This window comes from Rana temporaria, chromosome 2 (assembly GCF_905171775.1).
Source record: "Rana temporaria chromosome 2, aRanTem1.1, whole genome shotgun sequence".
In the NCBI taxonomy this organism is placed as follows: Eukaryota; Metazoa; Chordata; class Amphibia; order Anura; family Ranidae; genus Rana; species Rana temporaria.
In genome coordinates this window covers 382,363,140-382,379,911 of record NC_053490.1, presented here as the reverse complement: position 1 = coordinate 382,379,911, position 16,772 = coordinate 382,363,140, and the positions used below count along the sequence as shown (strand labels likewise).

Genomic DNA, 16,772 nt, shown 5'->3' with positions numbered 1-16,772 from the left:
ATCATGAAAAAAATCAGAACATTGACAGCAGCCAAGGGGCAAGAGAGAGAAAAATGTCAATACCACATTTATACAATCATCATTATTATTATTTTTTATCATCATACAGGATTTATATAGCGTTGACAGTTTGCGTAGCGCTTTACAACATTAGGGCAGACAGTACAATTACAATACAATTCAATTCAATACAGGAGGAATCAGAGGGCCCCGTTTACAATCTAGGAGGGAGGGTCAAGTGATACAAAAGGGTAATAGCTGTGGGGGATGAGCTGATGGAGAAAATTGAAGTGCAGTTGTTAGATGGAGGCAGGACAGGCTTCTCTGAAGAGGAAAGTTTTCAGGGATCGCCTAAAATTGGATACGTTTGGAGACAGTCTGACAGATTGGGGCGAGGCTCAGGAGAAGTCCTGGAGGTGGATATAGGAGGAGGTGATGAGGGAGTTAGAGAGCAGGAGGTCTTGGGAGTAACGAAGAGGGCGATTAGGTTGGTATTTTGAGACTAGGCTAGTGACGTAGCTAGCTATATCATCATACTGTATAACTCGGATTCTCCAGTGTGCGAGTTGAAACCAATTAGCCTACCAGTAAGTTTTTGTATTGTAGAAGGGTCACAAGAATTAAACACACACAAAGAATTGTGGCGCATCATAATGGAGAGGTTATTCCTGGTTCGTGCAGAACTCAGGACCCCAAGGGTGCACTGTTCTAGCACTAGCCTGCTGCTCTGAAATACATTTCAAATTACTATCACACATACTGATAAGTAATGTGATGGAACCCACTTACCATTCATCTGTGAAATCCAGTCTTATAGTACTTGTGGTAGTTCCTTCTGTACTGTAATGCAACTGCAGCACTGGTTCACTTGTCTCACTTTCTGGTCTTCGTTTACCACTCTCTGCAAGGTAGAAAAGGCAGTCTTTAGTTAACCTGCAAACAAGCACTCATATCACTTTTTCATATTTAAAGGTTTAAAATATCTTATGAACGCGTGGGAGAATTGGTTTAGGAGCATTGCTTTTTTTTACATTTTTGCAATCCTTGTGGGACAATAGAATACTCTTGATTTTTTTTTCTCCTCTTCCTCTGTCCTCCGAAAAGAGGTCCATTTCATTTTTTCTTCTAATTTTCCTGGTACCCATAAGGCCTCTTATTTCCTTTTGATTATGTATTTTCCCACTACTCAAGCACAAAAGCTCAATCCTAAATTGCCTTCCAAAGCTGTCCTGTAATGTCAAGGTTCTAAACATTTTGGTTTTGGGTGACAGAAAGAGTTCAGTTAGCCTTTCTCCAAGAGACTCATTTTAGAACCAGACATATTGTGCATACTACCAATCGTCAATACCCTCATTCTTATTGCAGTACCTGCCCTGATGCTAAATGCAGGGGTGCCAGCATTATCCTTGCCCACAGCACTAGATAGTCTCTGAAGGATTCTGAAGCCGATGCTCATGGCAGGTACCGGTTTGTGAAAGTCTTTCTAGAAGGACTGGAGGTGACCCTTGTGAATCTTTACATTACCAACACAGATCAGATTACTTACAGGCTGCTTCCCTCGAGGATCTGGCCACTTTTGAGAAGGAGACTCTTATACTGAACAGGAATATGACCTTCCCACCTCTCACACATTTTCTTTAAACAACCCATACATGCCGAACAACTGGTTGATGGGTTTCATAGTTAAAAAGAAAAGATTAAACCTTCTCAACGGAGAATCAGACCTATTTCTGCATCAATTTTTTGTCAAAATAAGATATTTTCTGTGTACACAATTCCTCTATTGAGATTTGAATGCATCTTAATCATGCCCTGGTAGTGATGGAAAACTTCCTTCTGGCCAACTCCTATAGGATTTGGCAATGGAAGCTTAGGAACTCCTATATTCAGGATGAGGAGGTGAGAGCTGCAGTACCTTTGGAGCGATTCCTTTTTTCAGATTAACAAACCTTCTGCTGGAAGCCCAATAACATTATGGGAAGATCACAAATGTTTTATAAAAAAGAGGAATCCTTTTTTCCCCAAGGGTCCAAATAAAAGAACCAACTGGTGACTTTGCTCACCCAAATGCATTCTCTAAAAACATTACATAAAACGTTCTCAGGCGCATTATGAATTTTGATGACCTCTGAGCTCTCCTTGACAAGTTTGAAGCTTTACTTTCTTTTAAAATTCAATTTGCTAAAAACTCAAGACCCATACTTATGAATGCAAAAACAAGACAGGAAAAATGCTGGCTAGGGCTCTTAGAGAGATTAGGCTCTCATCGCATGTGCCCCACATTAACCCGAGACAGGAAATCCCTATACTCCTCCCAAGCGATGATCAACCACTTTATAGAATTATATAGGGCACTGTATAATTTGTTACCTTCTGTGACTTCCCTGCCAGGGGAGGACAGGTTCTCTGATATTTGCCAATACTTGGCTGACTCAGGCCTGCTTCTATTGTCCCAGAGTGCCAGGCCCTAGATGACCCTCTGACTTCAGAATAGTTCTGAAAGAATCAAAGCCCCACAAAGCTCCTGGGCCATAAAACTTTTCCTTGCCTTATTATAAAACCTTTGCACATCTTTTAACCAAGCCCTTTATTTAAGCCTTTAATGCAATCCAAGCTGGCCACCACCTTCCTCAGAATTCCTTACGAGCAACTATATCCGTCATCCTATTTCGTTACTCACCTAGACTTAAAACTTTTTACCAAGACCCTGACTAATAGGCCAAATCCATATATCCATCAGTTAATTCACCCTAACCAGGTGAGCTTTGTACTCGATCAATAAGAAAAAAAAGAATACCAGCAGAGCTTTAAATGTGATTCATTTAGTACACACCACTCACACCCCTACACTCCAAAATCTACAGATGCTAAAAAAAGCATTTGATTAGGTAGACTGGACATTCATGAGGATGGTGCTTCAGCATCCAGTTTTTGGCGCCCACTTGAGAAGGTGGATTAATAGGCTATACTCATTTCTAGACATGTGCAATTAGTTCAGTTCCAAATTTGTTTAACGCATTTTGACAAATGAGTTAATTCCGAAGTTTTGAATTTCAGACAATTGAAAAATCGGAATTTCAGACATTTGAAATTTCGGAAATTCAAATATTCAGGAATTCTATATTTCAGAAATTCGAAGTTAGGAAGTTCGAATCTCAGAATATCGAAATTTCGGAAATTCGAATATTCAGGAATTAGAAATTAGGCAATTCAAAATTTCAGAAATTCTAAAAAAAAGCTCTACATAAAAATGAAAATCTGAAATAACGAATTAATAACTTAATGACTCCTAACTATTAAATTATAGGTTTTGGAATTTAATTTCAAATTTGGCTGTTAGTGAACGTAACGAATGCGAATTTATCGAATGGATTGTAACAATCGATTAATAATACTAATAATAATAATAATAAATAGTAAAAAAATATTATTATTATTTTGTTTAGATGCGGCATTCGTTTTTTCGGATAATTCGTAACTTCAGGTAAATTTGTATTCGTTACTTTCACCAACAGCCAAATTTGAAAGGAAATTCCAATACCTATAATTTAATAGTTCCTATTAGTTATTTCAAATTTTACTGACTTTCTCTTTTTCTCAGATTTTCGAAAAATTCCAAAATTTTGAAATTCCAAAAATGTCTTGGCACTTTGAGACAAGCATTGGCAAGAGGAATGCAGAAGGGGGATAAGCTGGCCTCTGCATTCCACTTGCTGTTACTTGTCTCAGGATAGTGCTTACAGCCAAGACAAGCTGCAGCTATGAATCAAGCACCTTCTTGAAAGCTGTTCTTTGACTGGCCACAGCAGGAGGGGAGGGAGGGGGGGGGGCAGGTCAGGTATTCATTCCTTGGGTTACAAAGCGCTTTAAAACATGGGACAGATTACTACATGTACTTTGCCCCAAAGGAGACAGAACTCTAAAACAATTCTAATGCTAAATCACCTTCAAAGTGGATGTAAACCCAATTCATGACGTTTGAGCTGGGCACATATCTGTAGCGTTTTGTTATCACTCTTAAAAAGCACTATGTCCTGTAGCTTTCTCCTGCTCTGTCCTTCTGTTATCAGCCTGATAACTCTAGACAAGTTCCCCGTCACATATGATAAAAGCATCCTAAGTTTTGTGTTGGGGAGGATACTATAAATAGATTAGCATTGAGCTGAACTATACAACAAACAGAGCTGAAAGTCTCTACCTATAGGGAGAGGGGATGTGTGCCTTTCCTCCAAGCAGCTGTCTTGGCTGTATGCCCAGACTACACTGCAGTGGTAATCAGGAAGAGAAAATCTATTCATTCAACTACACAGAGTCGGGTCACTCTGCACCCGAGCCCACCCTTTTTGAAGCCTATTAGAGCCCAAGGCTCTAATCATGTGTTTCTAAAAAACAAACCCCATTGGAATCAATGCGTCTAGCACCCTGGATGTAGATTGGGGGGCAGGCAGCATGGACTGGGGGTGGGGGGGCATTAAGGGCCACTGGTGTTTAGAGAGCCCTGGCAAAATAAAAACCACCAAGATATAATTAATCCCTTTGTCAGCATCTAAAGGACTTCAAAGTTTTGCAGCACATAGAGGATTTTAGCTACTTTCTCATTTTCTACATATCCCAAACTGATAAAAGCTATGTGGTTCCAATATACAATAGTGGCAAGATGTTGCCATTTGTGTTTCAAATAGAAAGATTTCTCTTCATTAGAGCATGCTGGTTGCACTTTTATCTGCAGGTGCGATAGGGTGTCCACAGTACAGAAAGGGGAATCTATATGAGTAATGAGTGCCATTTATACATCTGCAAAATCAAATGTGGTATAACATCTGTGAAGTACTGAAAACACTGCAAGGCTTATTGAAACACATGATTATTTGCCTCATATATGGCTACTTGTCAGAATAGACCCATTTACGATAGTAGACCTGAAAATACTTCCTTTATAGAAGCAGGGCAAAGGTCATCATCACTCCAACATAATTTTATAGGATAACCAATGGCATGATATAATTACCAGACTTCATTTAAATGAAAAAAGAGACAGACTACTAAAATGATTTCACTCTGCATACATTAACAAAAATTGTCATGTTCTTAGTTCTGCATCTACTCAATGATATAGAACAGAGTAATATACTCCGGCCATGTGGCTGACAATATTGCTAAGAAATTTTACAGAGGTTCTAATGCAAGGACAGTGTGGGTTCCTGACATCAGGTCGAGAACGTCAAAGGTCATTATACTTTACTGAACCCAAATGGCCAACAATTTCAACCAAAATTTGTTAATGACTTTGGAATACCCGATGTGCTGAGGGGCCTGGATATGAAAGTACCATATGTCCTATAATGGATTTACATAACTTAGAGAAATATGGTGTTGACTAAAGCATGTAAGAAGGACAATAATTATCAAGTCAATGGAAGCTTAAATTGCTGATTACATTTAAGATCATTACTTGCTGTAGGATAAAGACCAAACGCTTTTTATGTTTTCAACAGTGTGGCGAAATATTAGAACTTCTGTCAGGTTTAACCGATCTTTGTTCTTTCTGGGGAAATTTCCCCCAACTTGCTGTTTTAGCTCAGATGACTGGTATCAGACGTACTAGCAGCAGTGTCTCGGGTGGAAAGATTAACCACTTCAGCCCCGGACCATTTTGCTGGTCAAAGACCAGGCCACTTATTGCGATACAGCACTGCGTCGCTTTAATTGACAATTGCAAGGTCGTGCGACGTGGCTCCCAAACAAAATTTATGTCCTTTTTTCCCCCACAGATAGAGCTTTCTTTTGGCGTTATTTGATCACCTCTGCGGTTTTTATTTTTTGCGCTATAAACACAAAGAGCGACAATTTTGAAAAAAAACAAAATAATATTTCTTACTTTTTGCCATAATAAATATCCCCAAAGAAATATATAAAAAATTTTTTTTTTTCCCTCAATTTAGGGCGATATGTATTCTACATCTTTTTGGAGGAAAAAAAAAATCGCAATAAGCGTTTATTAATTGTTTGCTCAAAAGTTATAGACCATGTAGACCAAGTTGGATTCATTACAGGAAGGGAGGGGGAGGGTCAAACGGAATTAGAGCTCTTTTGGCTATACAGAAAATCAAAGAAAGCTGGGCCCCAGGTCTACTCCTGTCAATTGATGCCGAGTACACTTGAGGCAATAGGCATAGGACCTAGAATGACCAATTGGATAAAATCACTATATAATAGACCAACGGTGACAATAAAAGTAAACTGTCTCAGCGCCATTCAAGATGAAAAATGGCACTAGACAGGGATGTCCCCTGTCACCGCTACTGTTTGTCCTCGCGCTGGAGCCCCTGTTAAGGGGGATAAGGTGGAATGTGGACATCAGGGGGATAAAAGTAGGGGAGGGTGACCATAAACTAGCGGCCTATGCGGACGACATTTTATTTTTTATAACTAACCCTAGAATAACCTTACCTAATTTAATGAAAGCTCTTAAAGAGTTCGGAAATATGTCTAATTTTAAAATAAACCCGGCCAAATCCGAAATATTGAGTATTAACATATCTAAAGCAGATAGGAACATCTACCAAGATTTTCCATTCAGCTGAAAAAAAAGAACTGAAGTACCGAGTTAAGATAACAACTACTAATGAGACGTTATATAGAGCCAATTTCCTCCCATTATTAAACAACATTAAAGCAGAACTTAATAGAATAGCACCGGGGCAACTTGGGAGTGGCAGAATAAATATTTTCAAACTGGTAATATTACCCAAAAAAGTATAGAAAATGCAAATGCTTCCATTCCCACCATCACAGGCATATTTTAAAATGTTACAGTCAATGTTCCTAAAATTTATTTGGAGAGGTAAGAAACCACATATTAGTTTGACACTATTAACAAAGGAAAAGGCACAAGGGGGATTGGGGGCACCTGATCTGAGAAATTATTATCACGCGATCGTCTTATCACGAATAATAGAATGGGCAAAAAAGAATATAGAAAAGAGGTGGGTAAAAATGGAATTTACGAGTAAAGTACCACTGGGGAAGATAATATGGATTCCTGCACAATAATCGAGAACTTAGCACGGACACACACTGTATTACAAGGAATGCATTACAAATATGGGATAAGATACATAAAAAAGAAAAATGGAATTTTAATTCACCTCTAATACTACCGGCACAAAATATTACACTGGAAATGGAAAAAAAATTTGGAAATGGATTACACAAGAAAAACGCACAATTGAAAGATGTAATGAAGCAAAATAAATTGTACACGTATCAGGAACTAAAAAATAAAAGGGAACTGATGGTGATTAACGAATAGCGGTACGCCCAGCTAAAACATTTTGTTGAAAAATTGCCTTAGCCTATGAGATCCGTAGAAAACCTATGGCCCCTCGAGAAATTATGCAAGGAAAAGGGTAGGAAGGGGGCAATTTATAGTATAAGATATTAAATGATACAAAAAAGCAGGGCATACCACCATACATCAAGAAGTGGGAGGAGGAATTGGGGATACAGGTTAATGATTTTGAGATCAAGCAACTAACGAAGAGGGTGTATTCCACATCGGTAAATTGTAATATGATAGAATTAAATTATAAATGTCTCGTTCGTTGGTATCTAACCCCTGATAAAGGTACATAAATGCTCAAGGGAAACATCACAGTTATGCTGGAGGGGGTGTAAGGAAATAGGGACTTTGGCCCACATATGGTGGACACGTCCCAAAATCAAAAAATATTGGTGTGAGATTAGGCAAATAATTAGAGAAATAACCAATATTGAAGTTCCCGACGACCCGTGGGGGTGTTTATTACAAGGCATTCGAATGACAACTAAACAATACCCGAGAACATTGCTCCCACAGCTTTTAAATGCTGCAAAGAGCCAAATACCTACACACGGGCAAGAACCGGAACGGCCTACACTGAAGGGTTGGTGCAATAAAATAGATGACATTTACAACTTAAAATATCTAAGGTTTATTGAGGGGGAGGTAATGGAGGAGTTTCAAGAAAAGTGGAAAAAATGGACAGATTACAAAGTATACAATGGGATACGTAGAAATGATGGGAGCATAACATAATAAAACAAACTATATTAAAATTAGAATATTAATAATTTGAACCAAAGAAGGGAGAAGAGGGGAAAAGTATACAATAAAGAGAGAATGGAAGATGGAGAAATCTTAAATGGGAGAGGTCGGGGAATAGGGAGACAGGGAATAGGGAGAGGGGCTGGGTATAATAATCTTCTTTCCTGAAATGTAATGTATTAGTAGATTATAATGTTGTGTTTATATGGAAAACTAATAAAGATAGAGATATATAAAAAAAAATTGACAAACTGCCCGGTGCCCTTTTTTTTTATGCACATTAAGACATCAATGAATTTTGATAGACTTTAAGATCCTGTTCTATCCAAATAAAATGTTTTAGCTTGTGTTGAGCTTCAACTTGTGTAAATAAGAAAAAAAAATGTGGTTTTGGAGGACTCAATGTGTGCTGCTTAAGTAATAAATGCCCAAATTTAATAACTATGAGGGCCAGTTCACACCACAAGTTCTGCATTTCAAATGTGTTTCTGCATGAGTGTTTATGTGTGCCAGTGCATTTTTTCCATCTCAATTGAGGAAATGTGTGTGCTGGTGCAATTTTGATGCGTTTCAGAAGCATTCCATACAGAATAAAATATAATATGTTCTACTTTTGTTGACAGTACTTGAATGCACTGCACTGGTGTGAACTAGGTAACCAATAATATGCTGTAATGGGATAAGGATCTTTCCCTATCTATTTCTTGGCAACAATGGAATAAGACCATAATTCTGAGCACTAGGGCATCATCCTGCATTGAACATTGGGATAATGGCCAAAAGCTATTAAACAGATAATGCCTTACACCAGAAAAACTTTCCAAAATCTATCCACCACTCTCCCCAACTTGCTGGCGATGCAATGAACAAACTGGTTCCCTTTATCATATTTTATGGAGTTGCAAAAATCTTAGTAGTTTGTGGAAATCAGTTTCAACATTTATTGCTAACCTCACTGGCAATTTACTTCCCCTTACTCCTGCAATAGCCCTTTAACCACTGTGACAGGGTGCACGACTCTGTGTATGTCCGTGAGAGGTTGGAAAGGGCAGCTTTCCCTATCTTGGAAAGAGTTAAGCCTGGCCCAACAGGTAAACCTCCTCTCTCCCTCTATTAATTAGCCTGCACCTGATAGTGTAGGGGGAGTGGAGTGGATGGACACAGACTGGAGAGTGTCTGTGTATGCGTGGAATCAAGGTCTGTCAGAACAATTACTTATATTGGACTATCTTTTTTTGTTTGAATAGAGCGGAATATCCGCTCTGGTAAAGCATAGTAAGGGACGCTCTTGTTTAGTTAGCCTCCTAAGGTGGAGTAGGCCTGTTTATTTGTGTTATTTTTTTCATTGGTCGCAATAAAGCTGCATTTATTCGCCATTTCTGTCTAAAGATCAGTGACTTTCTCACACCACTTAAGACCCGTATCAAAATGCAGGTAAAGGACCCGGCCAGTTTTTGCGATTCGGCACTGCGTCGCTTTAACTGACAATTGTGCGATCGTGCGACGTGCCTCCCAAACAAAATTGGCGTCTTTTTTTCCCCACAAATAGAGCTTTCTTTTGGTGGTATTTAATCACCTCTGCGGTTTTTATTTTTTTGCGCTATAAACAAAAATAAATAGAGCGACAATTTTTAAAATAGGGGATAGTTTTATTGCATTTTTATTAATATTTTATTTTTTACTACTAATGGCGGCGATCAGCGATTTTTTTCATGAGCGCGACATTATGGCGGACACATCAAACAATTTTGACAAATTTTTGGGACAATTGTCATTTTGTCACAGCAAAAAATGCTATAAAAATGCATTGTTTACTGTGAAAATTACAATTGCAGTTTGGGAGTTAACCACTAGGGGGCGCTGAAGGGGTTAAGTGTGACCTCATATGTGTTTCTAACTGTAGGGGGGCGGGGCTGGACGCGTGACATCATTGATCGTGTTTCCCTGTATCAGGGAACACGCAATCAATGACAGCGCCACAGTGTAGAACAGGGAAGCTGTGTTTACACACACAGCTCTCCTCGTTCTTCAGCTCCGGGGACCGATCACGGGACTCCAGCGGCTATCGGGTCCCACAGCTTCGGACCGGGCCGCGCGCGCGCGCCCACAGCTGGGCACTTAAGAGGACGTACAGGTACGTGCTTGTGCCCAGCCGTGCCATTCTGCCGACGTATATGTGCAGGAGGCGGTACTTAAAGGGTCATTAACCACTTAATCACCGCCTGCAGTCGAAATACAGCTGAAAAGCGGTTGCTTAACTCTGGGAGGACGTCCATGGACGTCCTCCCAGAATCGCGCACACGGGAATGTCCGTGACCGCCGGGTCCTCCGGACCCGGCGCATCACGGATCACGGTAAATCGCCGCCGATATCGGCGGTTTACCACGTGATCGCTCCGTCCAATGACGCAGCGATCATGGTATATCGCCGCTGATAGCGATCACTTGTAAACAAACCGGCGTCATGTGATGACGCCGGTTCCTCCCTCCCCTCTCTGTACCGAACGGTGTGAGAGGAGAGGGGGGGAAGAGAGCAGATGCAGCACAAGTGCTGTGGGCTGGATCTGTGACACATGCAGTCACAGATCCAGCCATCCCTGCCCCATACTGTGCAATACTACACACCTATACTGTGCAATACTCTGCAATACCCCACACTACTCTGCAATACCCCACACTACTCTGCAATACCCTGCAACGTCGCCTATGGGGATTTTTAAGTAGCAAAGTTTGGCGCCATTCCACGAGCGTGTGCAATTTTGAAGGGTGACATGTTGGGTATCTATTTACTCGGCGTAACTTCATCTTTCACATTTATGCAAAAGAATAAAGAACGAATACAAAAATTTGCTAAATTTTATAACAGAAACAACGAAAAATTCATTTTTTTTACATAATTTTCAGTCTTTTTTCTCTTATAGCGCAAAAAATAAAAAACCCAACAGTGATTAAAATACCACCAAAAGAAAGCTCTATTTGTGTGAAAAAAAGGACGAAAATTTCATTTGGGTACAGTGTTGTATGACTGAGTAATTGTCATTCAATTTGTGAGAGCACCGAAAGCTAAATAACTTAATTTACCTTACTGCAGTCCTGGATTTATGTCCTCATTTTTCATTTTTGCTCTGAAGTTGCTGTAATTCTTCTCTGTTCTGGACACATGAGAGCTTCTCTCTGTGGTCACTAACGTGCTCGCGCCCGTCCTATGGGCTACAGAGCAGTGCGTCAGGCATTTTCCTGTGCTTTGTTTTCCCGTGGTCTATGGCTCTGTATGGCTGTGTGGGTGGGTTTCAAAGCATGAACAGTAATCGTTGGGCGGTATAGTGGGAGGTATAGTGGGCGGTTTGGTTTATTCATAAACTGTGGACAAGCTCTCGTGCTCGTTTTTTTAAACTGTGCATGCGTGATGCGCAAAGGATACTGGGAAATGTAGTTCAATGCACTACAGCCACGTCAATAACACGAATGAGCGCCGAGAATCAGGAAATTCATTGCAGACAGACATTTTAGCCAAAAAATTTTTTCCCTTTACAACTCCTTTAAAGTGGGAGTTCACCCAAAAAAATGTTTTAACATTAGATTGATGCTCATTTTGTCAAGGGGAATCGGGTATTTTTTTTTAAATCTAAGCAGTACTTACCGTTTTAGAGAGCGATCTTCTCCGCCGCTTCCGGGTATGGTCGGGACTGGGCGTTCCTATTTGATTGACAGTCTTCCGACAGGCTTCCGACGGTCGCATACATCGCGACACGAGTAGCCGAAAGAAGCCGAACGTCAGTGCGGCTCTATGCGGCGCCTGCGCACCAACGTTCGGCTACTTTCGGGTGAACCTCCACTTTAAGTGGTTAGGGAATAAATCTGGATCTTTACTCTTTAGAGTATAGAACAGTAGTAGCAAATGTATTACTAGCAGCAAGGCTGACTATAACAAAACTATGAAAAACCAACGAAGCACCAAATTTATCTGATGGTATATGGTTGAATACACAAACTCAATATGAGTTAATGTTAGCATATAAAAATTACAACACGTCACGTTTGAGAAACTATGGTAAATATGGACTAGTCACCCTAGAGCTTCTACCTCACTCAAACCATGAGCTGCAGTTCTTAAACCATATTTCAGTATTATTCCAGGAGTAATATCAAGGTTTCACAGTTCTTTTTCTAATTTCTTGAATTGTCCATGATAATGGTGTCATATTAGTTAGCACCCAATGGGGTAAACAGGGATGCACAGTATACGTGTATAACTGAACAATGCATTCCCATTTAGGGCAATTTTTCCCCGTTAGTAAGTCACTCATGTGAAATAAGGGAATACGCTTTTTTTCTTGCTAGTTTTACAGTACATACAGAAAAACGTACACAAGACATTACATCTGATGCCACATATAGCCATACACAGCCCCCGAGGCATACTTTGACAAGGCATGCTCAGATCTGGTGCATTAGTGACTCAATGTTATTCATAAACAATATGCACTCACTGACTACAGGCATACATTTGGCAACCTAATAAAATAAGTCATTAAGCAGCAGTTTATGTTTGAAAAAACTGTTTAGAAAGTTTAATAGAATATTTTTTGATAAGGTTCTCTAGTAATGTAACCAGACATCTACAAGCATTATAGCAAACTGTCAAACTTTTTTTTAAAGAATAAAAATGTGGGTAAAATAGACTTTAGTAAGTCTGTCGACAATGCCATGAAAACAATTTGATAATTTTTTTTTAATGTCCCAAACAACAACTGCAGCCAAGAAAGCAACAAAATGCATAGTTCTAGTTGGTTATGTGAAGTAGTAAAACCACACTTAAAACATTGTAAAGCTGCAATCTACAAACTAAAGCAACACTCATTTTTATTAAAAACCACACATATACTATACTGCTACTTTTGTATACCACGCACCAAGTCCTTCATCAATTGACATGGATCCAAGCTGTTTGCTAATCACAGAAGTAGAATCTGAAAGAAGAGTGATATTTCAGCTAGCTGGAACAGAATTTGGGCACTTTTAAATGACAATCCACTTTTCTTGATACCTGTTTAAAAAAAATTCTCAATATCAGCATGTGTAGCAGAAACAGGGGTATAAGAACCTAGTAGGGCTGCAACTAACAATTATTTTCATAATCGATTAGTTGGCCGATTATTGTTTCGATTAATCGGATAATAGCCTTTAAAAAAAAAATTTGGGGCCAATTTGTTGTTAGGCAGATTACAAAACACAAATTGGAGCAAAAACACATTACATGCTTTTCTGCAGCTTCTCCATTGAAGTATATTGAACCAAAAAAAAACAAAATGGCACCGCTTTGCGTTAAAAAGTCCCCGTCCCTTTCCAAATACGCAGCAGCTGAAAAAAAATCCTGGATGTGAACGTGTCCCATAGGAAAACATGTTAATGATCTGTAGTGTGTTTCTGCAAAAAGCACCAAAAAAAACAGAGGTGTGAACCTAGGCCTGAGATGTTTAGTAACATAATGGGGTTAAAAAAACAAAAATAAGTACAAAAAGAGCAAAATAATCGCTACTGTAAGGCCCCGTACACACGGTCGGTTTGGTCCGATGAGAATGAACCGAAGTTCATTTTCATCGGACCAAACCGACCGTGTGTATAGACTATCGGTCTGTTTTCCTTCGGTCCAAAATTTTAAAACATGCTTCAAAACCGAACTGATGGACCGCTGCCCCATCGAACCAAACAATGGTTAGTACAGAAAAGCATCGGTTCAAAACCCGCGCATGCTCAGAATCAAGTCGACGCATGCTTGGAAGCATTGAACTTCGTTTTTTCAGCACGTCGTGTGTTTTACGTCACCGCGTTCTGACCCGATCGGATTTTGAACTGATGGTGTGTACACACATCAGACCATCAGGCCACTTCAGCAGTGAACTGATGAAAACGGTCCGTCGGACCATTCTCATTGGTTTTGTCCGACCGTGTGTACGGGGCCTAAGGGGTTATATTTTTTTACTGTGGGACAGTGAAAGTAATATTTACAGTAGCAATGTGCTTTTTTGTACTAATGAGGGGCCAATTTTATTTTTTTTAACCCCATTATGTTACTGGCCGATTAATCGATTATGAAAATTGTAATCGATTAATTTCGATTAGTTGTTTCGGCCCTAGAACCTAGTAAAATAATGAAGTGCCAGAGTGTTGCCGATCACAACAGCAGGAATTTAGGTGCAGCAGTGGGTCTAAATGGAAAACCAGTGGCTTACAGGAAAATATATCTGGAGGTACATAGTTGTTTGTACTGAAATCAAAAGCATATCTGTATGCTTAAAAAAAAAAAAAAATGGAACAATAGATTAACTGTACCCTGCATTCAGTCAGAGCAACAAGAACGTCAAAGATCATTTACTTTAAGGACTTGAAATGGTTGTAAACTCCAATCTTTGACATGTACCTATACAGTGCCTTGAAAAAGTATTCATACCCTTTGAAAATTTTCCACATTTTGTCATATTACAGCCAAAAACGTAAATGTATTTTATTGGAATTTTATGTGATAGACTAAACACGAAGTAGCACAGAATTGTGAAGTGGGAGGAAAATGATAAATGGTTTTCAAAATTGCCTTCAGAAGTCACCTAATTAGTAAATAGAGTCCAGCTGTGTGCAATTTAATCTCAGTATAAATACAATTGTTCTGTAAAGCCCTTAATGAACAAACAGCATCGTGAAGGCCAAGGAACACATCAAAACAGGTCAGGGATAAAGTTGTGGAGAAGTTTAAAGCAGGGTTAGGTTATATAAAAATATCCCAAGCTTTGAACATCTCATGGAGCACTGTTCAATTCAGTAGAACAGTTGAATTCAGAAAATGGAGATTATGGCACAACTGCAAACCTACCAAGACATGGCCGTCCACCTAAACTGACAGGCCAGGCAAGGAGAACTTTAATCAGAAAAACAGCCAAGAGACCCATTGTAACTCTGGAGGAGCTGCAAAGAGCCACAGCTCAGGTGGTAGAATCTGTCCACGGGACAGCCATTAGTTGTGCTCTCCACAAATCTGGCCTTTATGAAACAGTGGCAAGAAGAAAGCCATTGTTGAAAGAAGTCCCATTTGCAGTTGTTTGCGAAGAGTGATGTGGGGGTGTGTTCTGGTCAGATGAGAACAACATGTAACTTTTTGGCCTAAAAGCAAAATGCTATGTGTGCCAGGAAACTAACACTGCACATCACCCTAAACACACCATCCCCACTATGAACCATGTGACAGGGAAGTTGGTCAGAGTTGATGGTGGAGCCAAATACAGGGCAAGCTTAGAAGAAAATGTGTGCAAACAATATACAATAATTTGTATATATATCACCGCACTAACTAAAATAGCATATATATGGCAGCCAACACCACAGAATATGATCAATTCTGCAGGCAAACAAACAAATGAAACAAAAAAAAGTGTAGCGCTAAATATATGTGAACTGATATACAAGACTATAATACAAATCTAGTAACGTGTAATCATAACACCAGAAGTGCTCAAAAAGTCTGTGAATAAAACAGGAATAAATTAAGATGCCTTGGAATGATAAAGTCCCACGAGGTATGCAAAATCAATTCATTCAACAGAAAGTGACTTGACGTTGAAAACATGAAGTGAAGGTCTATAGTGAATCCACCACCAAAATAAATGGAGGCTTACCAGAATATGTGGACCCAATTAAGCTTATACTTAGTGGGTCATATAGGCTTATAGAGTGATGGTATCTTAATTCCGGAGGTATCTTAAATGACAAGCAGGAAGGAGATCTCCAATGCAATGCAGTATAGATGTACCAGAAGAAAGGATTATCCCAATAACAGCCAATGATGGTAAGGGCTTGAGCCCATATAACCAATTCAAAAACTCAGCGTGTGGAGAAGGATAAAATAGAAAACGGAGATGCACATAGTGTAAAACTGTATATAAAAATTTACTTGGCAGTAAAAAAATATGAAGTTTACATTCACATTTCAGTAGATAAAATCAGGCATATAATCATAAAAGCAGTAGGATCAGCGGGCCCCGACGCGTTTCGATCACTAGATCGTCATCTGGGGTGCTGACGATCTAGTGATCGAAAACGCGTCGGGGCCCGCTGATCCTACTGCTTTTATGATTATATGCCTGATTTTATCTACTGAAATGTGAGTGTAAGCTTCATATTTTTTTACTGCCAAGTAAATTTTTATATACAGGTTTTACACTATGTGCATCTCTGTTTTCTCTTTTATCCTTCACTTTCTTCAGGTCATGCCACAGCAACTCGATCAGGTTGAGGTCAGGACTCTGGGCCACTAGAGAAGGTGTATTTTCTTCTGTTTAAGCCATTCTGTTAATGATTTACTTCTATGCTTTGGGTCGTTGTCCTTTTGCAACACCCATCTTCTGTTGAGCTTCAGCTGGTGGACAGATGGCCTTAAGTTCTCCTGCAAAATGTCTTGATAAACTTGGGAATTAATTTTCCTTCGATGATAGCAATCCGTCCAGGCCCTGATGCAGCAAAGCAGCCCTGAACCATGATGACCCCGCCACCATACTTCACAGTTGGGATGAGGTTTTGATGTTGCTGTGCTTCTTTTTCTCCACACATAGTGTTGTGTGTTTCTTCCAAACAACTCAACTTTGGTTTAATCTGTCCACAGTATATTTTGCCAGTACTGCTGTGGAACATCCAGGTTT

The 16,772-nt window shown here is 39.5% G+C and overlaps 1 protein-coding gene across 5 annotated transcripts in view; it reads right to left on the bottom strand.

Annotated features, from left to right (window-relative positions):
• DCAF6 (DDB1 and CUL4 associated factor 6) overlaps window positions 1-16,772 on the bottom strand; it is a 148,156-nt gene that overhangs the window by 41,049 nt on the left and 90,335 nt on the right. For 4 of the 5 annotated variants that reach the window (XM_040337877.1, XM_040337876.1, XM_040337874.1 and 1 more), the window contains 2 exons: window positions 12,999-13,055; window positions 790-901 (listed from right to left, as the gene is read on the bottom strand). In XM_040337877.1, the coding sequence (XP_040193811.1) occupies window positions 790-901; window positions 12,999-13,055 (169 nt within the window). The remainder of the gene's footprint in view (window positions 1-789; window positions 902-12,998; window positions 13,056-16,772) is intronic. The other variant, XM_040337879.1, reaches the window with a different exon arrangement.